The 25,447-nt window shown below is 40.8% G+C and overlaps 1 protein-coding gene across 1 annotated transcript in view; it reads right to left on the reverse strand.

The window, feature by feature from the left end:
- Nucleotides 1-6,545: 6,545 nt before the first annotated feature.
- Nucleotides 6,546-25,447, reverse strand: part of LOC136866199 (brachyurin) — an 88,484-nt gene continuing 69,582 nt past the window's right edge. The window contains exon 7 of the mRNA XM_067142945.2: nt 6,546-6,756. Within this exon, the coding sequence (XP_066999046.2) occupies nt 6,607-6,756 (150 nt within the window). The 3' untranslated portion in view covers nt 6,546-6,606. The remainder of the gene's footprint in view (nt 6,757-25,447) is intronic.

Raw genomic sequence — 25,447 nt, forward strand, 5'->3', positions numbered from 1 at the left:
GGAAATGCTATGCTCCAACTCAACGTTTATTCTGATTCTCCGTGAGCGAAGAAACTTAATTCCTATCAAATAGCCGGATTGTGTGCTGTGTTCTCCTCATTGTGTATATCTGCCCACGGGACTTGTTTACTGGCGTTGTTGGGCGGCTCGCTTAGCGAGGTTGAAACTGGTGTAGCGGGGTCTAGCTCACTGACGGAGGATTTAACAGGTACAGGTGTGTGTGTGTGTGTGTGTGTGTGTGTGTGTGCGTGCGTGTGCGCGTGTGCGTGTGTGTGTTTTTTGGCATTGTTTATATTCCTTCTCTTTGCCAAGAAAATCTGACCTAGCGGACAGTCCGGTTTCAAGTGACTGGGCGAATTACAAGCATGGCATGTCCTAGATTGGCCGTTATAAAAAACCTGTGCACGAAAGCCTTCAATATATAAGAAGGTAGATATTGAGTTTTTAACTCCATTCTAAAAGCACGTATACCGTTGCGTACTTTGAAGGGGTATTGCTGTGACCACTCCTCTTCCCTGTGTTCTACCACTTTCCCGTATTTACTTAACGCTAATGAAATGGACTCAATAGGAACTTCCAGGGGAACATTAAGTATTCAGACATCCTTTTGTACCCTGTCAGCTGGCATCACAGTAACTTATCCTATACGTCCATCACATAACATTATTTTCTGAATCTCTGAATAGTTACATATCAAACGTTCGTAAATAACTGTTGAAATTACCGTAATATATGCTGCGGTTTCCAGATTGTCCAGCTGGATAATGTCGATTTGGTCTGATGAGATTTTCAGCAGTGACTGGACCCAGTTATGTACATCCCACGCGGAAGGCTTATTCTAACGTTCAGATATGCATTTCAGAGTATTCCTCCTTGCAAATTTTGTTGCCATGATATTACTTAACTTTTCACTGTTTCACTGAAAACAATTAAACGAATTTACGCAGGTAGAACTCGAAACAAACTCGCAGTTTCCTTATCAAGTACACTGTTTTGACACGAGCGACTAGCAGGAGAATGCAGAGAAGACAACCTTCTCTCACCGCTAACAGCGGCCAACTGTCAAAATTAGGGCCAGGAACCAGCGAACGGACGTGGGCAAGTTTTCCTTCGTAAACAGGACCATAAGGGATAGGAATAAATTACCTACAGCAGTGTTTGATACATTTCCTTCCGGTATCAAGTCTTTTAAGTCTAGTGCCTGTGTAAAGTGAAAAGTAAAAGTTGTCAGTTACAGACACTGAATTCCTGATTTCTGCTTGATTCAGATTGTGAAACAAGTAGTTGTATTTATGGTATTTTCTTTCCGGGGATTTGCGTGTTGCACCCAAGTTCTAGTAGTAGTTGTTGTGTTGTTGGGTAATTACCAATGTTTTTAATTAAACTTTATTATCACTTGTAACGTTAAGCTAGTTACCACAACCTATAGTATTGTAAGCCGCAGTGTTAAGCGCTGGAAATACTTACGTTGTTTATGAAATTTTATACGATGATGCTGGATTTAGAACCTTGAACTAGTAGTATTTCTTGTAATATTTTTCCCCGCGGAATTGTTGCACTCTTGTTGCTGTAGTTGTTCTTGTTGTTGGGTAATATGTTTTAACCTTCCTTTATTATAACTTGTAGCGTTAAATAGTGTAAAGTACTGGAAATAATTAATTTGTGTATGAAACTGTATATGATGATGCTGGATTTAGAATGTTGAACTAGTAGAATTTCTTGCAATATTTTGTTTTCATGGAATTGCTTTTTGTACTCGTGATGTTGTAGTGGTTGGGTAGTTTTGTTTTCAACTTTTCTCTGTTATCACTTGTAGTGTTAAGCTAGTAGTAAGTTCGACGTATAGTATTGCAAGCCGTAATGTTAAGTACTGGGAATACTTAAGATGGGTGTGAATTTATATATGATTATGCTGGATTTAGAATGTTAATCTACTACTACTTCTTGTAATATTTCCTTTACAGGGAATTAGTTGTTGTATTCTTGTTTGTTTGTTTGTTTGTTTGTTTGTTTGTTTGTTTTTATTGGGTAATTATGTTAATTTTATTAGTACACAACTGTAAGTGACCACTGCAATCGGGATACTTCCCATTTGCGATATAAAATAAACATATATAAGTATTTTTTTTAAGAAATTATTTATTTATCATAAGTCTGTACAGAGTTCTCCTCCATTTTCACAGACACTATACATGGGTGTACATAAATGCATGAATGAGTTTTTTTTAATGATTCCATGACCAAGTAATATTGTCATGCATGCATGAATAAATGAATGAACACTTCCCTCCCAGTCACGGATAGCCACCAACTGAGGAGAGAGCATTCGGTTGGCAGGATAAATGCATGGATGGGATTATGCATGACTACTGCCCGGTCGTGTTATCCACCCCTGGTGAGAAAAAGGAGCCACCTTCCCAAGGATAACACGTCCGGCCCTTTCCCTTGAGGCCCAAACGGAAGACCCCACCTGATCTAATAGCTGTCAAACACTAATTTCTCACCATTCCCTAATTTCTGCGAGGCACACGTAAACGGAAATCTCGCACCCCATGTGCCCCCCTCCCTATTCTTCTTTCTCTGTTGCATTTAGATCACTCTACATATTCGATTGGGATAGGCCCGTCCTATCCCGTCCTACTTCGGTTATAGCCTTACATAAGTGTATGAATTAATGAATGAATTAATTAATTGGCTATGATTCCCTATCTAAAATAGTGCCCTTTGCACAGGCGGATCGCCATTCCACATGCAAGGGCCATGCCTACGATTATCTACATGAGTGTATGAATAAATGAATTAATTAATTAATTACCAATCGATTGGAGCCCTGCAAACGAAGCAGACGTGTGTGCGGAGTGCTGAGTGTTGTGGCGTAAGCATAATGGGAATAAGCATAGAACTCTACCGAGCGGTCATCGGCCGATGGAACAATCGAATAAAATATCAGGTATGTGGTTTAAAATGTGATATAAAATACTCTGAAATTGTGCTGGCAGCGTTAGTGATTGCTGCATTATTAGTAATTGGAGGAGTGGAAAGCAACCCTGGGCCACTGAATTGGGAAGATATAGCTAAGATCAAGGAGGTGATAAAAGAGGGCAGCCAAACAGACACAACGAGGGAGCTCATTATGGCACAGAATAAAGATATTCAGGATATGAAAGACAGCCTTCGGGGTGATATGGCAGGTATAAAAGAATCTCTAGATAAATACCAGGAAGAAATGAAAATTGCTAAGGAACACCGACTGGTATTGGAGCAGCGCACACGGGAGCTGGAGATGCAAGTCCGGAGTTCAGTGCTTACCCAACGTAGCAAATGTCTGGTCATACATGGGATTAAGGACAATAGAAGCGAGGACAAACTGGCGTTACTAGATGCTGTGTTGGAAGTGTTCACACAAGGAGTGAAAGTAAATTGCACGGAATCCGATGTGGACGACGTGCAGAGAATAGGAAGGATCCAAGGGAACAGGCCGATTAAAGTACAATTGGTATCTGGAATGAAAACCCACATATATAAGTAAGTTAGACTCTGTTCCTAAGTACACGGTAGTTCTCGAAATCACAATCCTGCGAGCTATCATACTTTTAATTTCGTCATTTAACCACGGGCAGCGAGAGTGACTAACTTTCACAAGTCGTTTCGGACCATACTTGTCGTACAGTCCGGTAATAAGATAATTTAATTTGTCATCTTTGGAGTCAATATCATCTAGTAGAAGAATATCATTGCAGGTAGCTAGCATCATACATCAGGTAATTCAAGTGTCTTTTAGATGTTTTACCGGTAGGAAACTTCGGCTTGAATTTGGGTACACGAAGGGAGTAGGATAATAAGTAAGGTCGTGAGTTGGGATCAATGGAATAGGAATTTGATCATGATTTAGAACTTCTGCATTTGTTAGTTGTGATATGATCAATTAGTGTATGTAAGGTGTAATTATTTGTAATATATGATTAGTATGTTTTACAGAAAAGATAGCCATATTACAAAAAGGTATAATATCTACAAATTTTTCACTCTGGGCTGATTCTTTCATTAGGTTACATGATCGTAAATAGGTATGAGGTCGAACAAACAAGCTTCGAAATCAGTCATAATCATTATGGCGTTAGGTTTATAGACAATTTCGAAGAGAACTTCAGACGCGCAAAAAGTAATCCCAGCAAAATATACTCAGTTCCCGGCTGAGCGCTATGTAATGACGTACTTAGACTAATATTTTACCTTTTAAGTCGCTCCTGTAATAAAGGGTTACACCGCCCCCTTTTCTACCATCAGATCTGTGAGCCAACTTTCACTAATACACAAGATGTGTAAGTTATTATCATCAACAATTGCCCATATTTCATCAACGTGTGCAGGAAGAGAGAGAGAGAGCGTTCAAATGACAACATTGTAAGCACTTGTGGCGGACCCAGCGGCGATGGGAGGAGAGGGGTAGGAATGAGTACCGGTAGTGATAAGTCCCTTATCAGTGCCAGCCAGTGGACTTTGTTCTTACTGTATAGTAGGATTATCTTATAAATGGATTGACAGCAACAATGCGTACTCACCTTGACTTCCTGGAGAAAGGTACCGCTGACTGTTACTATACACGGAGTCAACTCAAGTCCTAAGCGGTCCTTTTGATGTTACATATGTTACGGAAGCCATTTAGGTTACCCGCCAGGTTCAGGACGAGGGCCGAGAGTGAGAGGGGTGAAAGAGGGCAAGTGTTCACACGCGGAAGTATATTTTCCTCAGTTCTTCAGTTGATTATCAGTATAACATCAAAGGGGCCACTTAGAACCTGAGTTGACGCATTCTATAGCACCAGAACACACACACACAAATAAACACTCATACACTTGAAGAAAATTTTATAAAAATTGAAACTATTTAGAACAATGATCAGACACATGACAAACATGAATCATGAAATCCATCATCCCAGTTAGTTTATTCAGTTCGGCCGCTGTGCTGATATAACTTTTAGTCCCACATAGAAGAACCAAAATACGACCATCCTGTGTCTAGACTTTGGTGATGCTAATATGGTCCCTAGCTTCGTTTAGTCACTTACTTACGTGTTTTTGTGAGTGATTATCTTATCAACAGTTTGGTACCGTTAAGAAGTCTCTTCGGTCACCACGCACGGTCACGTTCAACATAGCGAGTAAACTCCACAGTTATTGGCAGTTTTCGACTTGCAAGCACATCACCCGCTGACCGATGAGGTCTTCCAATTCTGTAGCAGCGATCGATATTGTCCAATTTAACATCAATATTTAAATGAGATTTCAGTACTTCAGTCACTTTGGAGTACACATCTTCTTTTGAGATCCTCACTCACCCCGTGAATATGAAGATAGCTGTATTGCTCGGCCTCACCCGGCAGATCATTTTGCCGTTCGATTCGGAAATCCAACCGCGATACCTCTTCTTTCAGTTCTTTCAGTTCAGATGAGATGACACTCTTTAATTCCGTGAAGTCATAGGTGAGCGAGACAAGGAACTCCGGTGGTAGGTTGGCTGCACTGGTTTCACTGGTAGGGGTAGCCTGCTGTAACTGCGCTTGGAAATCTTTGAACGTAAACTTGAAAGCAGCAATTCGGTGTGCAATAGAGTTCTGCTTTTTTTTGGCGGCATCATGCAGATACAAATTAAGACACTGTTATACTTAGACAATGTCCTGGTCGCACTCGCGGGCGAAATATGGAATCGATTCTGCGGTTCCTGCAGGATAAACTGAGAGCACTCACTACACACTGCTGGTTCTGGGCGCCATGTTGTGGTGGAGGTGGAGGTATTATGTAGCGCCTAGACGTAATTATCCGTTAATTTTACAAGCATTCCACCATTTCTCCTCGCTTTTTAAACTTGCTTTTTGGCTTTTAGTTCACTCGGTTAGCAGAATTGGAGACTAATCTGTGAATCCCGCTCGTGATTCTCTTCTTCGCTGGTCTGCTTTTCTCCGTCGTGGATGGAATAGACCTGGCGCGCTTTCATTTGTTCGCATCCTCGCCCTTATTTTAATACATGCATGAGATACTCAATAAATTACGCTACCACGCAGATGTGGTACGGTACAATATTTGGTGCCATGTAGGAAAAGAACAGGTAAGTGTACATAATATATTGTTCTGTGGTCACCTTCAAACGCATTTTCAAAGTATAGATAAGTCAATAATCATTTCACCACCTAACGTTATTCAATCCAACCTGGAGTCTTGAACGCATTTCGGGGATTTATGAGCCTCTTGCGTCTCAGCCTGACTGCGTAAAGCTATCAACTGCAACTTGGCGATCACCAGCTTCCTTGACGAAAAGAATACTTTGAGATCGGCTCTCGTTCTTAGGTACATTTGTTAGAAAAGGAAATGCCAGGTCTTGCTATACTTTTATAATCTAGTTACTCTAGAAAAATAACTTGGTCTGTGCACTGACGAACGTTTCAGCAAAATGAGCAAGATTTGTCCATTTCACTTATTTGAATGTGAACTTCTGACAGCTGTATTATTTTAGGAATTAGGAAGGAAGTCAAACAAGTAGACATATTTAATTCCCACAACCACAATTATATTTGAAACCTCATACATCTTTCACGTTACTTTATTTTCAGATACCAGTTCTCTGCGTTATCCAATCTCTGAAGTAAGCCACGTTTGTGAACACAGTCGGTCTACGGACCCTTATGCAGGGATCCCGACCAATCGAGGTAACGCCAACCACCACATTACCATCGAACAATGGACCACCGGAATCTCCCTGAAAGGAAAATATTAACAGTAAACTAATCCGATATCTTCATTACACGAAGTCTTTAAAGATAAATCGCATACTCTACGTTTATTCTCATTCTAGTGCGTGGTGTGCATGGATCAATATGAGAATCGCGACAGTGCGAAAAACAGTGCCGCATACGATGCCAAACGTATTTAATTGAACCTCAACACTAGTATTTTTATAAACTTCTGTTAGTTGAGGGTACTGTTGAATGTTTCTTGTAGTTACTCACCTGTCACTATACGCACCTCTCTATTATACAATGGGCCGTCGCAGTTGCTTTGTCTCTACAAGCGAGGTATACTAACGAACTCAGCATTATTCAGAAGACCGGGCGAGTTGGCCGTGCGGCTATGGGCGCCCAGCTGTGAGCTTGCATCCGGAAGATAGTGGGTTCAAACCCCTCTCTCGGGAGCCTTGAAGATGGCTTTCCGTGGTTTCCCATTTTCACACCAGGCAAATGCTGGGGCTGTACCTTAATTAAGGCCACGGCCGCTTCGTTCCCATTCCTAGGCCTTTCCTATCCCAACGTCGATGCGACGTAAAGCAAAAAGCAAAAGAAATATATATCTATTCAGGAGATATTGACTCTTTACGCCAGATCCGTGCTCGTGGATATTCCTCTGTCTTGCGGAACACATTTGAATTATCACTCTGCACTGCATCCAAGTGCTATTCTTCTCAGAGCCCAATGAGTCTACTCTACAAGAGCAAGTCCATGAACAACAATGTACCGAAATCGAAACGATCAGGAAGCCTAATAATAACGGCTTTGCCTTTGGGGAGTCCTGGTGCAGGTCTTCCAATTTGACACCCTATAGGCGACCTGCGCTTCTGTGAGGATGGGGCCCTATCTACGCGTATGATGAATTCTAATTCTGAAGACGGCACATACACGCACAGCTCCCGAGCCACTGTAATTAACCAATTAAGGTTAAAAATCCCCGACCCAGCGGGGAATCGAACTCGGGACCCTCTGGACCAAAGGCCGGTTGTTAACCATTTCGCCATGGAGATGGGACATCAAGAAGCTAAGAAATGAGGATTAAATCTTGTCACCCATCCAGTTTGCTTTGTGTACTGCGCATAGTTTTTGAAGAGTCGCAGAGACAACAGAATTGAAAATAGGCATCCATGGCTGATCTGCTTATACACATGGAAGCCCTTATAGTTCATCGTGAACTCTGATCGTAAGAGCAGAAACCTCTACAGGCGTTTCCGTAACACGCTGCAAGAATCTTTTTTTTTTTTCTTTTGTAGTCTGAAGAGCATACTTTTTAGTGATATTTAATTTTAAAGAGCCTGTCTTATATTCGTAATTTATTCTTGTTTCCTGAAAAATGAGCAAAACCTGCTTGCTCTTGTGGGTCAGGTCACAGATGTATTATGTGCAGAATAACGTTTTACCACCATCCTCAAATAAGACCGGACTGGGGAGGAGAGCACAATTCTGTTGATCATGGTTCAAGAAATTGGATACCGCTCTGTTCTTGAGGCCACAAAAACCATTTATCACCACCGCTATAATTACAGCCAGGAAACACAAAATACATGGCCCTGATTCTCCACTGTGTATTTGGATAGTGGGACACAAACTCCCGTAGGCCTACTATGACTCTCACTGCTCAACGAGCACTTGATGGTCATGAAAGTCCTACAATATTTGTTTTTTTAATCTAGTAACAATATTAACATCTCCTTATTTATTTGTTTGTTAACATTAATTTTAACTAGTTTATGTCTACAATTAAAATGAACTATTATTAGGTATTAAATTTTCATACTAGGAACTACATCAACCGTCTTCCTAAAAACTTCCTATTGATTGTCTTAAGTGGGAAACAGTCGAAGTCGCTACTGGGCTCCTCTGAGAAAATGTATTCCTATAATTCAGATTTGAATTCAACTTTTACATAATTACTCATTTCATCACTCGATAGCACGCCCATAATCGTTAGGGCGCCAAGTCTACAGTATATAGTCTGACGGCGTGGTTAGCCGGTTCGTGTCCCGTTGATCATAAAACATTTCACCATCAGAATTGCGATCGACAAAGTAGGACAGGTGGTGGTATAACATATTTGAACTACGTGTCAAAAGACTTTATTCAGTTCCAAAACCTCTTCACAATGTACATATGGAATTAGGGTATATGACGCTGTCCATTATGATTCTTGCGTCGGATGGAGACGTAAAGCTTTGAGCAGACAGACCCCTTGGTGGTATTCGACTGGAGTAGGCTACGCGCCGACATAGGGTTTCACCCTCTCCCTACATCATCATCATCCAGATGCGCATATCACCCGTGGGCGTCAAATAGAAAGACCTGCACCAGTGAACCAAACATGTCTTCGGACACTGCCGGCACTAAAATCCCCTACGATAAGTAAACCACTTGATGATATAACTTCCTGCTGTTTCTGGATTTCTTGCTGGAAGTTATAGTAAAGCTATAGGTAAATCATATAGCTGTACTGGACATTGCACACCTATCCATGTTTATAAACTATAAAGTAGATCGCCTCACTCACTATATTTTGAGGCATAGCATAAAGTACTACAATTATGTAGAACTAGATGGCTTTCTATTTCATATCATAGTCACCTTCAAATTTAATATTTATTTTAAAAAATCCCTCTCTATATATGTAATACAAAATTCTTATGAAATAAATATGTATAAAATAAGACTTTTGTCTCTACATTGCTCAGAATTAAAGAAAATATTATTTCAGTATCGGTCAGATCCACATTAAGTAGGAAATGCATGATAAATACACTCACGGTCATAAAAAACAGAACATCTTGAAAGACTAGAGGTAGGAAGTTCGTTAGTATATTCTGCAGGAACTATTTGCATTTCAGTCACCTAGGTTCGGCATGTGTCCTATTGCCCAGTAGGCACTGGGTCCTCCATGGGCACTGATAACTTGTTCCATGCGTGATGGCATCGACGAATATAAGGCGCGAATGGCGTCCTGGGATATAGCCACTCATGCTGCATTCACCTGGTTCCACAGTTCGCCTTTGGTAGTTGGTATTGCGTAACAGCGCTATACCCGTCTTTTCACCATATCCCACACACTTTCGATTGAGGACAACTCCGGTGATCGGGCGGGCCAGGACAACAGTCTGAAATCCCGTGACAACAAGAAGACACTTGTTCGTACAGCAACATGCGGTCGCGCATTGTCCTGCTGAAATATGGCGTCTGGTTTTTCGTGCAGATATTGTATGTTACGGGTCGTATGATGTCATTCACATAGGTCAAACTGGTCACAGTCCCCTGCACACGCATCAACTGTGATTTGTGGATTTGTGGTTTTACCCAATAGCACCCCACACCATAAGGCCTTGAGTTGGTGCTGTATGTCTTGTGCGAACGCAGGCAATGTAATGCCTCTCCCCCTACCTGCGGCGAACAAAAATGCGGCCATCATTTTCAAACCAACAGCACCTGGGTTCGTCCGCAAACACCATCTGCTGCCATTCCTGTTCCGAGTGACGTTGTTCCATACACCATTGCATCTAGTTTTATGCATATAAATCAGAGGTAGGTGAAGAATTGGACGACGCGCCGGTAACCCAGACCGTAATAAACGGCGACGGACTGTCATTCCAAATAGTGTACAATATGTTAAGCTGTTCCACTGTGACGCTAGAGCCAAGGAGGACGCAGATCTCTCCCGCAATGCCATTCGGGTGAGATGTCGATCTTCTCCAGGGGTGGGGCAGGGCTCTCTGGGTGGTACGACCAGACCCACCTCGTCGTGTTCTAAGGTCTTCTGTGAATTATTCTGTGAACACCAGTTGCACTGCCGATACACTTCGTCCCACACGAGCAGCAATTTCCCAGATAGATGCATCACGTTCCCTCATGCCAATAGTACACCCTCTTTCAAACTCACTTAGTAGACCGCACGTTTCTCCCATACGTCTGCAAGGCATCCTGCACGTCTTATCAAGTCACACTGATCCATTTCCTTCAGTTCATAGTGACAACGAGAGCCGCAGGCACATTTTACTAGTCGGTGTTGGTGCGTCGAGATATCGATGTGGACCTTGAACCTGAGGGCCGACAGAGGTAAGAAGCTAACCATTTCTTCAGAACATACTGTTGCAGATGTCATGTGGATATTGACTTCCTATCTCTGGTCTTTAGAGGTGTTCTGGTTTTCAGGCATATGAGTGCGCATGCATACATATATACTGTGACCGTATGCTTCTGTCCAAATAGCTAAATGCAGGGTTGTATGGCAAGATCCTGGTTTCTTTTATCGGCACGGCACGTGCTAGCTTTTCGGAGCGAGGCGGCGACATGTTTCAAACGAGAGGGGTGCGAACTAGTTGGGATCAGAAAATAAAAATAGAAAAGAAGGGAAGAGAAAAGAAATAGCTGGAATATGTACACTTACAGCTGCACCGTATACATTTAAGAAAAATATTATTAGTGATGTCGGTGGCAGGATATATTTGTACTTACGAATGTGTACAAATTTGAAATTATACCGCACAGTGGTAATGATATCATGTTAAAATTATAATATTAGTAACTGAATTTATATTTGACCCTGAACGGTGTACTTGTGATTTTAATCATAATTAAGTGAAGGAGCTGACAAGAATTCAGTGTCTGAACTGACTTGTATATCCGACGATCAGTCGGTTGTAAAGTGCTACTTAAAGGAGGGCAGGCGGGTGTTCAGTCTCATTCCAAATTCTAGTCTCATTCGATTCTCCGTCTATGCTTATAACACTGGTCAACGAGAACGTCGCTACACGCACACTCAGCTGTCACCAGGGACAGTGAAAACGTCTATCCAGTGTCTACCCTATACTTAGAAAATTGTGCCAGTCTCTACTATTACGATTAAATGTACTCAACCAACAGGCCTCGAATGTATGCCGAGAACTAATAATAAGTACGTGTTTTTCAATGTCAATCCGTAGGATTGTGCCTAGAACTCTTTCCAATTTATTCGGTACAAGTTTCAGTGAAATCATCTGGAAGTGCGGAGTTGAAGACGACCTCAACATTACAAGGAGATGGAACTTACAGCTGTGTTCTACCCATATTTCGCCATGAGTTTCTAAACAAGCAGACCGTCGCCAGCGGATTAAAATGCAGGAATTTCGACCCTAGACAAATCAATTAAGGACATCACGAGCTCAACATGAAGCTTACAGTATAAGTTAAGTCGACTACGTCTTTCTTTAATATCTCTTCTATGTAGTAATTTATTTATTTATTTGTTCTTTTGGTGTGGTCTCATAGTCTAGTAGTTGATCTAATTCTTATATTACTTCATTTCATTGTTCTCAGATGTCCGAGTTAAAACGTGAAATTTTGTTCGAGTATGTGATTTATATTCCTAACCACGTGTTACAGATTTCTGAGGTGATGGATCATTGAACGTTTATCCATTGTTATCATAACCATCCTTTCTTATTTAATGAATTTTACAGCATTAGTGAGTTACTCTGTGTCGTAGGAATTTATTGAGATGATATTTTCCATATATTTTTCGATATTTCGGTGATATTTGGACTTATGTTCGTAACTCGTGGCAATTGGAATATGTCGTCAGGATGCTAATTCTGGAATAAGATCATGGATTAATTAGGAGTATGTGAGTAGAAATATAAGATTTTGAGTGGTATATTTAACCATCGAGACGAATTTAAATGAAAGTAAGACTTGTTTCTTGGATGCTAGCATATGTTATTACGTGAGTAATGTTCTGTAATACACAGTTACGGATAATAATAGTCGTCGTTGTAAGGTTGTAATTATACTATGAATTTATGGTGAATTAATATATGCGATAAGAGTCGTCTGATAGTGAATTACGACGTGTTTTGTGTGACGATGTTTTTATGACGTGATATTGAAGGTTGATGGAGAATGGTAGTTCTTCGAGAATACAAAATTGTAGTCGCTTTGATAAAGTCTTCTGATGACGATAATAAGAATAAGTTAGTAGGCGTACTTCAGATTTCCGACTTAATTTCTATGAAAAAATGTATCCTGTTGAAAGTTGGAGAAATCATTGATTCGAAGCTACGAATGTTTTCTGTGAATATTTACTGGAAAATGATTGAATTTGGACGTAGATTATACGATGAATATCCATATCAGAAAGTAGTTCGATGCCAGGCGAACTCATTTTAATCGCACGAATTCTTAACCACGTGGAGAGTCCACATTTTCAGTAAGATCTCAGAAAGGAATTCATTGGAGAGTGGGAATATTAATTCATATGTAGTACATAGTGTAAATAGTTCTTTCATAGATTTTTTTCCTGTAGTTGGTAGTATTGGTCAGATTTTGTAGTCATTAGATTTGCCTTGTAAATTTCAGACATATGTGATATTGACAGATGGAATAATCAATTATATTTTAGTTTACTTATAATTCACGTGCTGAGCTCATTTTAGCGTTGATTAAATTTTGATTTGATTGTCTTTGAGAAGGATTATTAATTCCAATTCATTAAGAAATGACCACTTAACGATAACGTTAAATATTAATTCTCATAAGGAGATAATTGAGAGTATTTTAGAGCAGATATACCTGACGTCTCAGTACCGGCCGCTACACCCCTACGCCGCACCTTTAAATCTTGCGCCAATAAATCCTCCTCTACAGGAGAAACTCTGAACTTAAAACTGGACCTACTTAAACCTTTCCTCTGAAGATGTCACTGTGTGTCGACGTATTTTTGTTTAGTATTTATCAAGAAGTTTGAACATTCTCTTATAGATGCCTCTGCAAAAAACTATGATCATGCACCCTGGTGCGAAGTGAAGGAACTTAATTTGAAGAAATTTTGCATTCGCAAGTTTGTTCGTTACTAAATTTAGTGCATTCATTTTTGGGTTGGCAATATTTATCCTATCTTTCCGCCTGTTTTGATTTTAACCAATCAAGAATTTTTGTAATTAATTTTCTACCAATCACAGGTTTCTTCTTCGATTTTGGTGTGTAACTCTAAGCAACCCAATAAAATTAAGTGGGTGTGACTGTTTTATTCATGAAAGGTTTCGAAATTTCCCCGAGGGTATAAAAACTGCTGATTTTCACGTCTCCTGGCCACTTCATCAGCATCTAACTTAGTGTATGGACGTGTAGTAGGAGGCGGGAAGTGCCTCTTTCATCAGGCAGCAGCTCTTCAGTAAGGTAGTGGCCGTTTAACATCTTTATTTTCTTGCTAGCTCATCAGTTTAACCCGCAGGAAAGGTCTGCAACATTTACCATCTTTTACCCTCTCGAGCTCCCCTTCATTTTGATTTCAGGTGACTACGTTTTGGTAACTGATTTTCTTCTCTTCCTTAATGTTTAAATTTCTTCCTTATACGGGTCACCTCCATAGTTTGGGAATAGCCCCTGTTTCATCGGCCTAGTGCCTTTTAGGTTTTAAGAAGTGTCATGTAGGAGTGCAAGTACACGCCTCCATTCAACTTGGTGTTGCGGGCCAATTACTTAACCTGTTATTTTCTGCTATGGCCCAGTAGGTTGGGTACGAGATACCCCTGTTTCATTTGTTGTAACTTGTGCCTTGATGACAATTTATTGTAAAGTCTGACATTGCCTTAAATAGGCTTGAAAAACTGAGAGCGCGTCCGTCTGCTCTTTTCTGGTGTTGTAAGAAGTTCTCTGGGAGGCTTGAGGTTAAAAGTTGGGAGCAAGTGCTCCATGTGGTAGGGGTTTTGTGCCCCTTTGAACAAATTGTGCTTTTGTAAACCTAGGGGCGTGTAGCCCGAGAGAGTTAAACTTCTGGAATCTTGGATCTTCCTAGTCTTGTTTACAAATTGTTATTCCCAAAGTAAATATTGTTAAGATTTTGTCGTTGATTGATTGTAAAAATTCAAAAATATGTATTTATTTGAAATTTTAAAATTAACTTTGATTCTGTAGTTAGACCCATTCATCACGGAACTTTCTTTCACCTCTGCTAATCAACCAAACCATGGTAACAGTCTCGATTTAATTTTTACTTCTTTTCTAAAGTATATTCAAGTCAATGTTAAATCGTAATAAATGTATTCAAGAATGTGACTTCACTAAAAGGTCACTATGAGGAAATGTAATTGTGTGAATTCCAAATATTTTCTATTCCAAATACTCCATTAAAATTTAATGTATCTTTCAGATTTGTCCGAGGCCTCGCCGGCCTCGTTTTCAAAGATTCAAAATTAAAAAATTGTTTAATAGTTCGATAAACAAAAGTATATATGTTTATAAATCCATTCTGTTAGAATTGTAGGGCAAATAAGTCGAATGTACCATCCCATTTGTTTGAATTATTTTGATGTCACGTAAAGAATCATCAGTAATTTAGTTTAACGTAGCGATCATTTCACACAATCAGAGCTAGTCAGGATGGCAAAAACACCTTTATTTTATGGAAAAAACCGAGTAATAATTTTATCTGATACCGGTATCGGTTATTTTCTTATTTCCGAACCTACTGTTTAATCCTGCCATTTACGCTGATTCAGTCATTATGTCTAGTACGAACTGAGCATGCCTGGGGTGTCTCTTGTTTTCCGACTTGTCTATACGGGCGCAATACATGTATCTTCATTAGAAACTGTTATGACTTTCAGCGTTCAGTCTGCAAGACTCAACGAACTTACTAATAATGATATTTGCTTTACGTCCCACTAACTACTTTTACGGTTTTCGGAGCATGAATGTACTAATGGCCTCCACAATCCTCTATTTGTAACTAGTTTTGTGGTCTCGGTTCGTTCTGTATCTCTTATCCTTAAATCGTTAGAATATGAGTCTAAATATCGTCGTCCTGTTCTCCCTCTATTCCTCTTACCCTCCACAACAGAGTCCATTATTCCCCTAGGTAACCTATCCTCCTGCATTCCAGAAAATAATCACTGTACAGACACACGGTCGTCCCGATTTTGTTCATGTAGATACGTTGTCTGACTTATTTGTAAGGAATGATGCAGAGTAGCACGGGTCCTCCAGTCTATATATTTTTAATCAATCCAGTCAGTCACTACTGATCTGCATTTAGGAAAGTCGTCCAGGTGGCAGATTCCCTATCTGTTGTTTTCCTAGCTTTTTCTTAAATGATTGCAAAGAATTTGGCAATTTATTGAACATCTCCCTTGGTAAGTTATTCCAATCCCTAACTCCCCTTCCTATAAACGAATATTTGCCCCAATTTGTCCTCTTGAATTCCAACTTTATCTTCATATTGTGATCTTTCCTACTTTTAAAGACACCATCCAAACTTATTCGTCTACTGATGTCCTCCCATGCCATCTCTCCACTGACAGCTCGGAACATACCACTTAGTCGAGCAGCTCGTCTCCTTTCTCCCATGTCTTCTCAGCCCAAACTTTTCAACATTTTTGTAACGCTACTCTTTTGTGGGAAATCGCCCAGAACAAATCGAGCTGCTTTTCTTGGGATTTTTCCAGTTCCTGAATCAAGTAATCCTGGTAAGGGTCCCATACACTGGAACCATACTCAAGTTGAGGTCTCACCAGAGACAAATATGCTCTCTCCTTTACATCCTTACTACAACCCCTAAGTAATCTCATAACCATGTGCAGAGATCTGTACCCTTTATTTACAATCATATTTATGTGATTACCCCAATGAAGATCTTCCATTATATTTATAACTAGGTATTTACAATGATTCCCAAAGGGAACTTTCACCCCATCAACGCAGTAATTAAAACTGAGAGGACTTTTCCTATTTCTGAAACTCACAAACTGACTTTTATCCCCGTTTATCATCATACCATTGCCTACTCTCCATCTCACAACATTTTCGAGGTCATTTTGCAGTTGCTCACAATCTTGTAACCTATTTATTACTCTGTACAGAATAACATCATCTGCAAACAGCCTTATCTCTGTTTCCACTTCTTCACAAATATCATTGATATATATATAAGGAAACATAAAGGTCCAATAATACTGCCTTAAGGAATTCCCCTCTTAATTTTTACAGGAACAGATAAAGCTTCACCTACTCTAATTCTCAGAGTTCTATTTTCTAGAAACAGAGCCATCCATTCAGTCACTCTTTTGTCAAGTCCAATTGCACTCATTTTTGCCACTAGTCTCCCATGATCTACCCTATCAAATGCCTTAGATAAGTCAATCGCAATACAGTCCAATTGACCTCCTGAATCCAGGATATCTGCTATATATATAAGTTTACTAAAAGCAGATTTGTCCATTCCATCCGTCAGTCCGTCCGTCTGTTCTACTAGTCCGATTTATTCTCTATGTTTATTCTCTTAGAAAATACCTGCCAGTGATTCATCAGACATGGATAGATCGCTTGAGTTCAATCAACTGTGAATAACCCTAAAGTCAAATCACGATCTTTCTATTTATTTTCTTACAAGTTGGTTTACATCACACCGTCACAGATAGGTCTTATGGAGACGATGTGATAGGAGTGGAATCATGCCAAGAAGGGCGTAAAAATTAAAGTATATCTAGGCCCCGAAATCTAATTCCGTCGGAGTCTGATAAAACAGCAGGTGTTGACCAAGGAAGACCGAGTAGGAAAGATGAAAGTGAAGAACCTGCCACAAGTAAGTGGAAGCAATGCCAGGACTCAGATAAGGGCCCCGTTGCCGTCAACGTACGCTACCAAGTTCAGAGTCCATGGGGCCCTTTCAGTCGCCTCTTATGACAGAAAAAGGTACAGTGGGTGTTATTCTAGCGCTCCCGCCCACAGGGGGACGAGCGTCTTACGGCAGTAAGTTGTTGCTTGTTGTTTGAAGTGACCGGAAATTATTTTTTCCGAAATAAAATTGTCTTCATGTGTGCAAATTTATCAACGCTGATTTAAATATTGTACTGTTAGTGTCAGTGCGCTCGTATTCCTAATACGTCTTCGTGTTTCGTTCCAGGATGCAGATCAGGTTACAGAAAAGTGAGTGAGGACTTGAGAAGTGGATAAGGTCGATTCCTAAACAGGGAACATTCATATAGCTTTTTGTATGTTTTTCTCTTTCCTGCGGTAAAGAATAATATCCGTTTCTTATTGTAGGGGAACACGTTGAACTTCCCAGACGAGAGTAGAAACAAATACTACTTTTCTAAATTTTCCGAAATATTTTTCTTAAAGTTTACAGGCAAGGATATTGGCTAACAAAAGGCAAAACCACACTAAAATTGATGTAAGTGCGGGAAATATAGGTCATTCTGGCGGGAATTCTCAACATGAACTAAACCCGAGTGTCATGACAGTAAATACAACAATAGCAACTTGAAAAGACAATAACAAGGCAAAATCGTAATTCAATTAAATTTCAAAAGATACTGAAATGAGCAAAGTCGAGAATGTGCGTGCCGGAATGGCAAATTAAGGAAGGCCAAATCTAGCTGCCAATTGAGCCTAATCTAACCAAGAGATAAATGATTATAGGTACAATGATTAAAACATGCAACTAAAGAAAGGGAAGCTATACGGTAATATGTTTTTCCTGCACAGTTTAATTGTGAAGATTAAATTTCCGAAAGGCTACAGGCATTGTTTCAAGTAGGAATTCCTACCAGTACATTCCGAATCTCATCTCAGCAATCGAGTAAAAGACCTTAATTATCCATACGGTATTAGTATCAACGCCATGAAAGCCACTGAGAATTGATTCGAAGAACTCGATGGAAGTTGTTAAAGAAATGGAACTTCACAAGGAAATTTAGATCAACAATGTGTCCATTGAAGTTGATTTTGTTTTTAGAGGAATATTTTCCAGACAAGTTTCAGAACCCAGTCGCAAGTCATGCTTTAGTTTCCATGACAAAATTGGGTCCAACCTGGCGCTAAGTACGCCAGTCTAAATGATATTCCAGGTGATATCGTGTCTCAGATATTAATTCAAGTGATTATCAAGTTGGAGGAAGCCGGGGCTAAGGTCTACTTCCGATGCACAGGATAAGCTCTCCTTAGATGATACGGCCTTAATGAAATGGAAGTTATAGACCTAAGGATACATTGCATAACCTCTCTGTAGGACTAACAGCTTTTACAAAATGTAAGATATTGTTCTAATGATACACTGGATAAGCTCTCTCTATGACACGCAGCTTTAGTGAAATGGGAGTTCTAGACCAAATTATGCACTGGATAAGCTCTCTGTAGGACTAACAGCTTTTACAAAATATAAGATCTGGTCCTAATGATACACTGGACAAGCTCTTCAACGTTTACTTTTAGGATTTGCATTCCCTATTTATTAGGTGTGAATTGATTTTTGTAGATTTCTTTATTGTGACGTTCATTGATAATCTATGTACTATCTTACAGTTTGTTCTTCGTCGCACCGATACAGAATGGTGTTATGGCGATGAAGGGATCGGAATGCGCTAGAAGTGGGAACAAAGCGATCGTGGCCTTAATTAAGATACAGCCGCAGCATTTGCCTGGTTTGAAGATGGGAAACGACTGAAAACCACCTTCAGAGCTGCCTACAGTTGGGTTCAAACCCACTGTCTCCCGAATGCAAGCTGGAAGCTATATGAGGCAATCCGCCCAGCCAGTCGCTGGGTTACCAGCTATTTTGTAGCCTTAGAGTTATTGTTGTGTGTTTAATTTAAAGGTTTTATATTAGGTTGCTTTTTTCCGCGTGGAACTTTGTTCTTGTGGCAGGCAAGATTAGGACTACCTGTAGTGTAATTGATCCTTTCAAGTAGTAAAAATAATTCATGATAGTTTTATGTATTGACACATCGCGCTATAGATATGATATATACACCATTCCAACTGTCATTGGGACTGTCACCAATCAGCATGGAGTACCCCAAAACTATGAATTCAGTACAACCTCGGTCATTTTTTATGTTTTCTTTCACACGCCTTCAGACCCTCATGCCTATAGGGGCTGAAATTGGATGTACTGTAAACGGCCTACAGAGTGTGACAGTTTATCTCAGTGACCCCGAAAAGTATGGACTCGACACTAATATTGGTCGTTTTTTATTACTTTTGCATGTCACTCCCTCTCAATCCCATCTGTAGGAGTGCCGGTTGTGTCTTACTCTCACAGTACATTGCCCCAGATAGCAATTCATATGTGTATCAAGTTTGGTTGACAGCTATGCCAGAACATACACAAGTGCATAAAGTACATAATCTCGATCATTGTGGACATTTCCATTTCCCCCCATTTTTACCCCCATTTCCATGCCAATAGTTGTTGAACGTGATCTTAAATGTCATCCAGAGTGTGAGTAATCGTCTGAGTGACCCATAAACTATGGATTCATCACTAATATAGGTAATTTCGATTATTTTTACATATCATTCCTCCCCACCGCACCGCTAGGAGTGCTAGGTGTGTCTTACTCTCACTGTGTTTCTCTCCAGATAATATAAGTCATATTGAACCCATAATTCTACGATGAAAAATAATTCAATATATTTATTTCAGCTACAAACAACTTTTTTGAGAGTAGGCATGTTTTTATTTCAAGAACATCGCTCCCTCGTGGGAACGAACTCACCGTGCCAAGCGAGTCGCGAGCTCGTGAAATGCCGGAATACTTCGGTTGACCTCGAGTACCGAATAAGTTATCATTTTCGAAAAATCCTTCATAACGAGAGATTTTGGCGACATGGTAAATCCAGGAATAAAGAATCTAAATTATTAATAAACCTTACATGAATATAGAATCCCCAGGGTAAATACAAATGCAGTTAAGCCTGGAGGAAATTTGGCGTCCTATTCGCTGATTTGCGACACGTGTCAAGTCCGAGGGCTGAAGAAAGGCCGCGAAACGACATGTCAGAAATAAATTCATTACGCAAGTTGCAAGTATGAGATAAATATGAAATTAACACCATGATGAATTGAAAGTCTGTCCGAATTTATGCAATAAATTTCAATAAAATTGGTCCAGTGGATGTGGAATTAGCAGATTACACCATCGAGCTTCATGGTAAGGATAGCGTCATCTCAGAGGGTATATAAGAAGTCCCCTCCACCTATTTTTTGTCATTCTATCTGATGGTCTGGACGGTGAAACACACGTCGCTCGTCTGCAAGAAAGTGCGGCGTTTTGTTCTCAAAGTAACTTGTTATATATTCGTGTCAATGGTTCAAGTAGAATATTAAATGGAAGGTGATAGAAAATTTCCTGAGCTTCCGCCGATGAAAACTGTGAAGGCATAGATATCTGTCTAAAATACGTAGCTGAATTTCTCTCCGAATTACAATTGTGTGTGTTTGATATTGTCAATGGGAAGTCTGGAGGCTAGCCCGTGAGGTCTGATTTTTGTTATCTGTTGAAACACCTGGCCAGCATTAGCGTGAGCTAAAGCAGGGTCCTGGTAAGACAGTGGCAGTCGCCATTTGAGAAGGGTGCTCATCGCATGTTAAAACGCGAAGAAAGTATGTCATTTGCGGTGTTAATCGATGCCAAGTGTAAAATCTGTGTAGTTTAAGTTATATATATATATAAGAAGATGATGTCTGTTGCACCCATGATCGGCTAAATCAGAGGGCAGCTGGCTAAATGTGGCCGGAATCTTCAGGATGACTATCATTAGAGGTCTGTGTATATACACTGACTGACAGAGCAAATGCAACACCAAGAAGGAGTGGTCAGAACTTTATGCCAATTGCAGGGTAGACTGACGTCACTGAGGTATGCTCATGATGTGAAATGCGCCGCTGTGCTGCGCATGTAGCGAACGATAAATGGGATACGGCGTTGGCGAATGCCCCACTTCGTACCGTGATTTCTCAGCCGACAGTCATTGTAGAACGTGTTGTCGTGTGCCACAGGACACGTGTATAGCTAAGAATGCCAGGCCGCCATCAACGGAGGCATTTCCAGCAGACAGACGACTTTACGAGGGGTATGGTGATCGGGCTTAGAAGGGCAGGTTGGTCGCTTGGGCAAATCGCAGCCGATACCCATAGGGATGTGTCCACGGTGCAGCGCCTGTGGCGAAGATGGTTGGCGCAGGGACATGTGCCAATTGCGAGGGATCCAGGCGCAGCCCGACTGACGTCAGCACGCGAGGATCGGCGCATCCGCCGCCAAGCGGTGGCAGCCCCGCACGCCACGTCAACCGCCATTCTTCAGCATGTGCAAGACACCCTGGCTGTTCCAATATCGACCAGAACAATTTCCCGTCGATTGGTTGAAGGAGGCCTGCACTCCCGACGCCCGCTCAGAAGACTACCATTGACTCCACAGCATAGACGTGCACGCCTGGCATGGTGCCGGGCTAGAGCGACTTGGATGAGGGAATGGCGGAACGTCGTGTTCTCCGATGAGTCACGCTTCTGTTCTGTCATTGATAGTCACCGCAGACGAGTGTGGCGTCGGCGTGGAGAAAGGTCAAATCCGGCAGTAACTGCGGAGCGCCCTACCGCTAGACAACGCGGCATCAAGGTTTGGGGCGCTATTGCGTATGATTCCACGTCACCTCTAGTGCGTATTCAAGGCACGTTAAATGCCCACCGCTACGTGCAGCATGTGCTGCGGCCGGTGGCACTCCCGTACCTTCAGGGGCTGCCCAATGCTCTGTTTCAGCAGGATAATGCCCGCCCACACACTGCTCGCATCTCGCATCTCCCAACAGGCTCTACGAGGTGTACAGATGCTTCGGTGGCCAGCGTACTCTCCGGATCTCTCACCAATCGAACACGTGTGGGATCTCATTGGACGCCGTTTGTAAACTCTGCCCCAGCCTCGTACGGACGACCAACTGTGGCAAATGGTTGACAGAGAATGGAGAACCATCCCTCAGGACACCATCCGCACTCTTATTGACTCTGTACCTCGACGTGTTTCTGCGTGCATCGCCGCTCGCGGTGGTCCTACATCCTACTGAGTCGATGCCGTGCGCATTGTGTAACCTGCATATCGGTTTGAAATAAACATCAATTATTCGTCCGTGCCGTCTCTGTTTTTTCCCCAACTTTCATCCCTTTCGAACCACTCCTTCTTCGTGTTGCATTTGCTCTGTCAGTCAGTGTACTTTATATTAATGTTGTAGTTTAGAATTTGTTTGTCCCAATAAAATTGCCAGTGCGTGTGTCGAATTAATATTTAATAATGATCAGGAGAATGTGTTATATTTCTGGTTGTCGTGTGAAACTCTTCAAGGCAGTAAAATCCACGCCGAGAAATTGTAAAAGTGCGAACTATAAATAATGTGTTAACATCTTTTGAGATATTGTTCAAAGTGAGTAAAAATTAGGAAGGTGATTACGATTATGTAGTCGTGGTGAATGCCTTAATTTCAAATATCGTATGAGTTCAGAAATGTTTGTCGAAATAATAATAATAATAATAATAATAATAATAATAATAATAATAATAATAATAATAATAATAATATTTAGAGCAGGATGAAATTTTTCTATGTTAAACGTGTATTTAACAGATATGTTGAGTAAAATGTGCATTCGTCTCGAAATCCAGTGGAATGTGATAAAGTTCTATTTATTCGTGGGGAGGTAAATTTTATGACATCGTGTATGTCGGTGATATTGGAAATTACGGTGTGTTTTTGTATTCTTGAGGTCAGAAAGTTTTAGTAAAAATGTATGAATAGGTCATTATAAAATTGTTCGTCAAGGGAGTATTGAAGTTTGAGAAGTTTTGAAACAGGAAGAAATGGTTTGTGCCGGAATGATATGTTGAGATAATAGTTGTGTAGTTGTGGAAGGCATAGGAAGCCTGTATTTGATGTGTGATGCCGCCAGTGATAGGCGATGAATTTTTGAGACAGGCTATACTTGTTGATGGCGAAGAAATTTTGAGACAGGCTGTAGGCTATATTAAATATGATATTTCGGAGGCAGACTCTAGTGAGACTCCGATAACAATCCAGAAGAGCTAACCGGATGAAGGTTGGTTCAAAATGAGTACGTTGTGACGCACATTATGATTTCAAGTTAAGATCTCCCCAGTGAAAACAATTTCTGTAGAAGACTGTAGCTCTTGGCAGTTAAGCCCAAATGACGATTTGTGTAAAATCAGCATAGTGAATATTATGGTATACGACCTCAAGGGTAGAAGAGCATTCTGAATACACGATTGGTGTTATTTGACTGTTATAACAAATTTCCACTCAGTAAATTTCATATATTACGAGACGATAATATATCATTAATTCAGTACTACTTGACCAACCGAACAGTGTAGACGTATGGTAAGGCGAGTGCAGTAAAATATGATTGGTATTGAGCAATATCGTGCGGCGATAGGCGGCTGGTAGAGCAGGCAGAAGAAGCCGAAGGGAAATGGAGCGGACAGGAGAGAAATGGGGAAGATTGGCGAAGCTATTCTGGCAGCAATGGTGATAAATATGCTACTAATCATAGGGGGAGTGGAGATGAATCCAGGCCCTGATATGAGCTGGGAAGACTGGGATATAATCGAAGGGCTGATAGGAGATGCCGTGAAAACATATACTGGAGATGCACTGGTAAGGGAATTGAGCAAAGAACAAGCCAAGGGTTTTAAAGACATGATGATATGGTTCAAGGAGCGGTGGGAGCTACGGAAAAAAATAGAGGAGAATGAGAGAGCAACGGGGATGCTAAAAGAGCAGGTGAAAAATCTGGAGAAGGAAGTGGCGCCCCTGAAGAATGAACTCGGACTTGTTAGTCAAGAAGAAACGGAAATGTATATATAGCTATGGACTACAGGAAGAGTGAAATGAAGATAAAGTGAAGCTTATATATAAAGTGGTGGACCTCGTACAAAATAAACTGAAAATTAACTTCAGTGAAGTAGATATGGACGATGTAGAGAGAGTAGGAAAACTGAAAGGCAATAGGTCATTGAAAGTGAAGCTGATGTCAACTTTAATGGCGGATATAGTGATAAAAACTCTAGAAAGGTATAAGTTGAAAAGATCTGGATAAATAGAGACTTAGGAAGAGAAGGAGTTGAGAATAGGAAAATCCTACGAAAGCATTTAGGCCGAGCTAGACATCAAGGCCTTAAAGCATTTATTAAGGGCCAAAGGCTGGTGGTAACGAACTGTACCTGGTGGCGTGTTTGATCCGTAGCAAAACTAAAAGGTATGGAGGAAGAGATGAAACGGGAAGAGGAGCAATCGAAGTGGCCAAAAGACAGACAGGAGGACGCACAAGAGGAAGGAAGAAACGGGGCAACGATGGCTGAGGTGACGAGACAAGAAAACGGTGCAGTGCAAGGTAATGTGTGTGGAAGATCAAGTGTGCAGGTTCAAGAAGTGTTATTGGATAGTGCTCCGCAAGGAAAAAGCATTCATTGATTATCGACTTGGGGGGTGATTAGAAAGAGAGAGAGAGCTTATGTCTAAGGGGAGGAGCAGCAGCCTTAAAGATGTGTGGGGGAAAAGGAATAAAGGTTTAGAATATAAAGAGAAGAAAGATGACAATAAAGTGTCCAAGAATGACGGAAGGGAGGTAGAAGCTGATAATGAGAGGGTGACGATGAGTAAGAATAAAGAGAGTGGCTCAGAGGGTAGGGAAAAAAGCTGTAACTAGGCTGGAAGATAGGCTTTTTTAATATTGAAGGTATGTTGAGTAAAATAAGGAATACAAAAGTGAAAAACTTAATAGAAAGCTTTGATATTGTAGCACTTTTGGAAACATGGCTAGAAATAGGCAGGGAGATAACTTGGGGAGGATTTAGGGTGAGGCACAAGTCAAGAAAGAGATTGAGC

This window comes from Anabrus simplex, chromosome 3, assembly GCF_040414725.1.
Source record: "Anabrus simplex isolate iqAnaSimp1 chromosome 3, ASM4041472v1, whole genome shotgun sequence".
NCBI classification, from domain to species: Eukaryota; Metazoa; Arthropoda; class Insecta; order Orthoptera; family Tettigoniidae; genus Anabrus; species Anabrus simplex.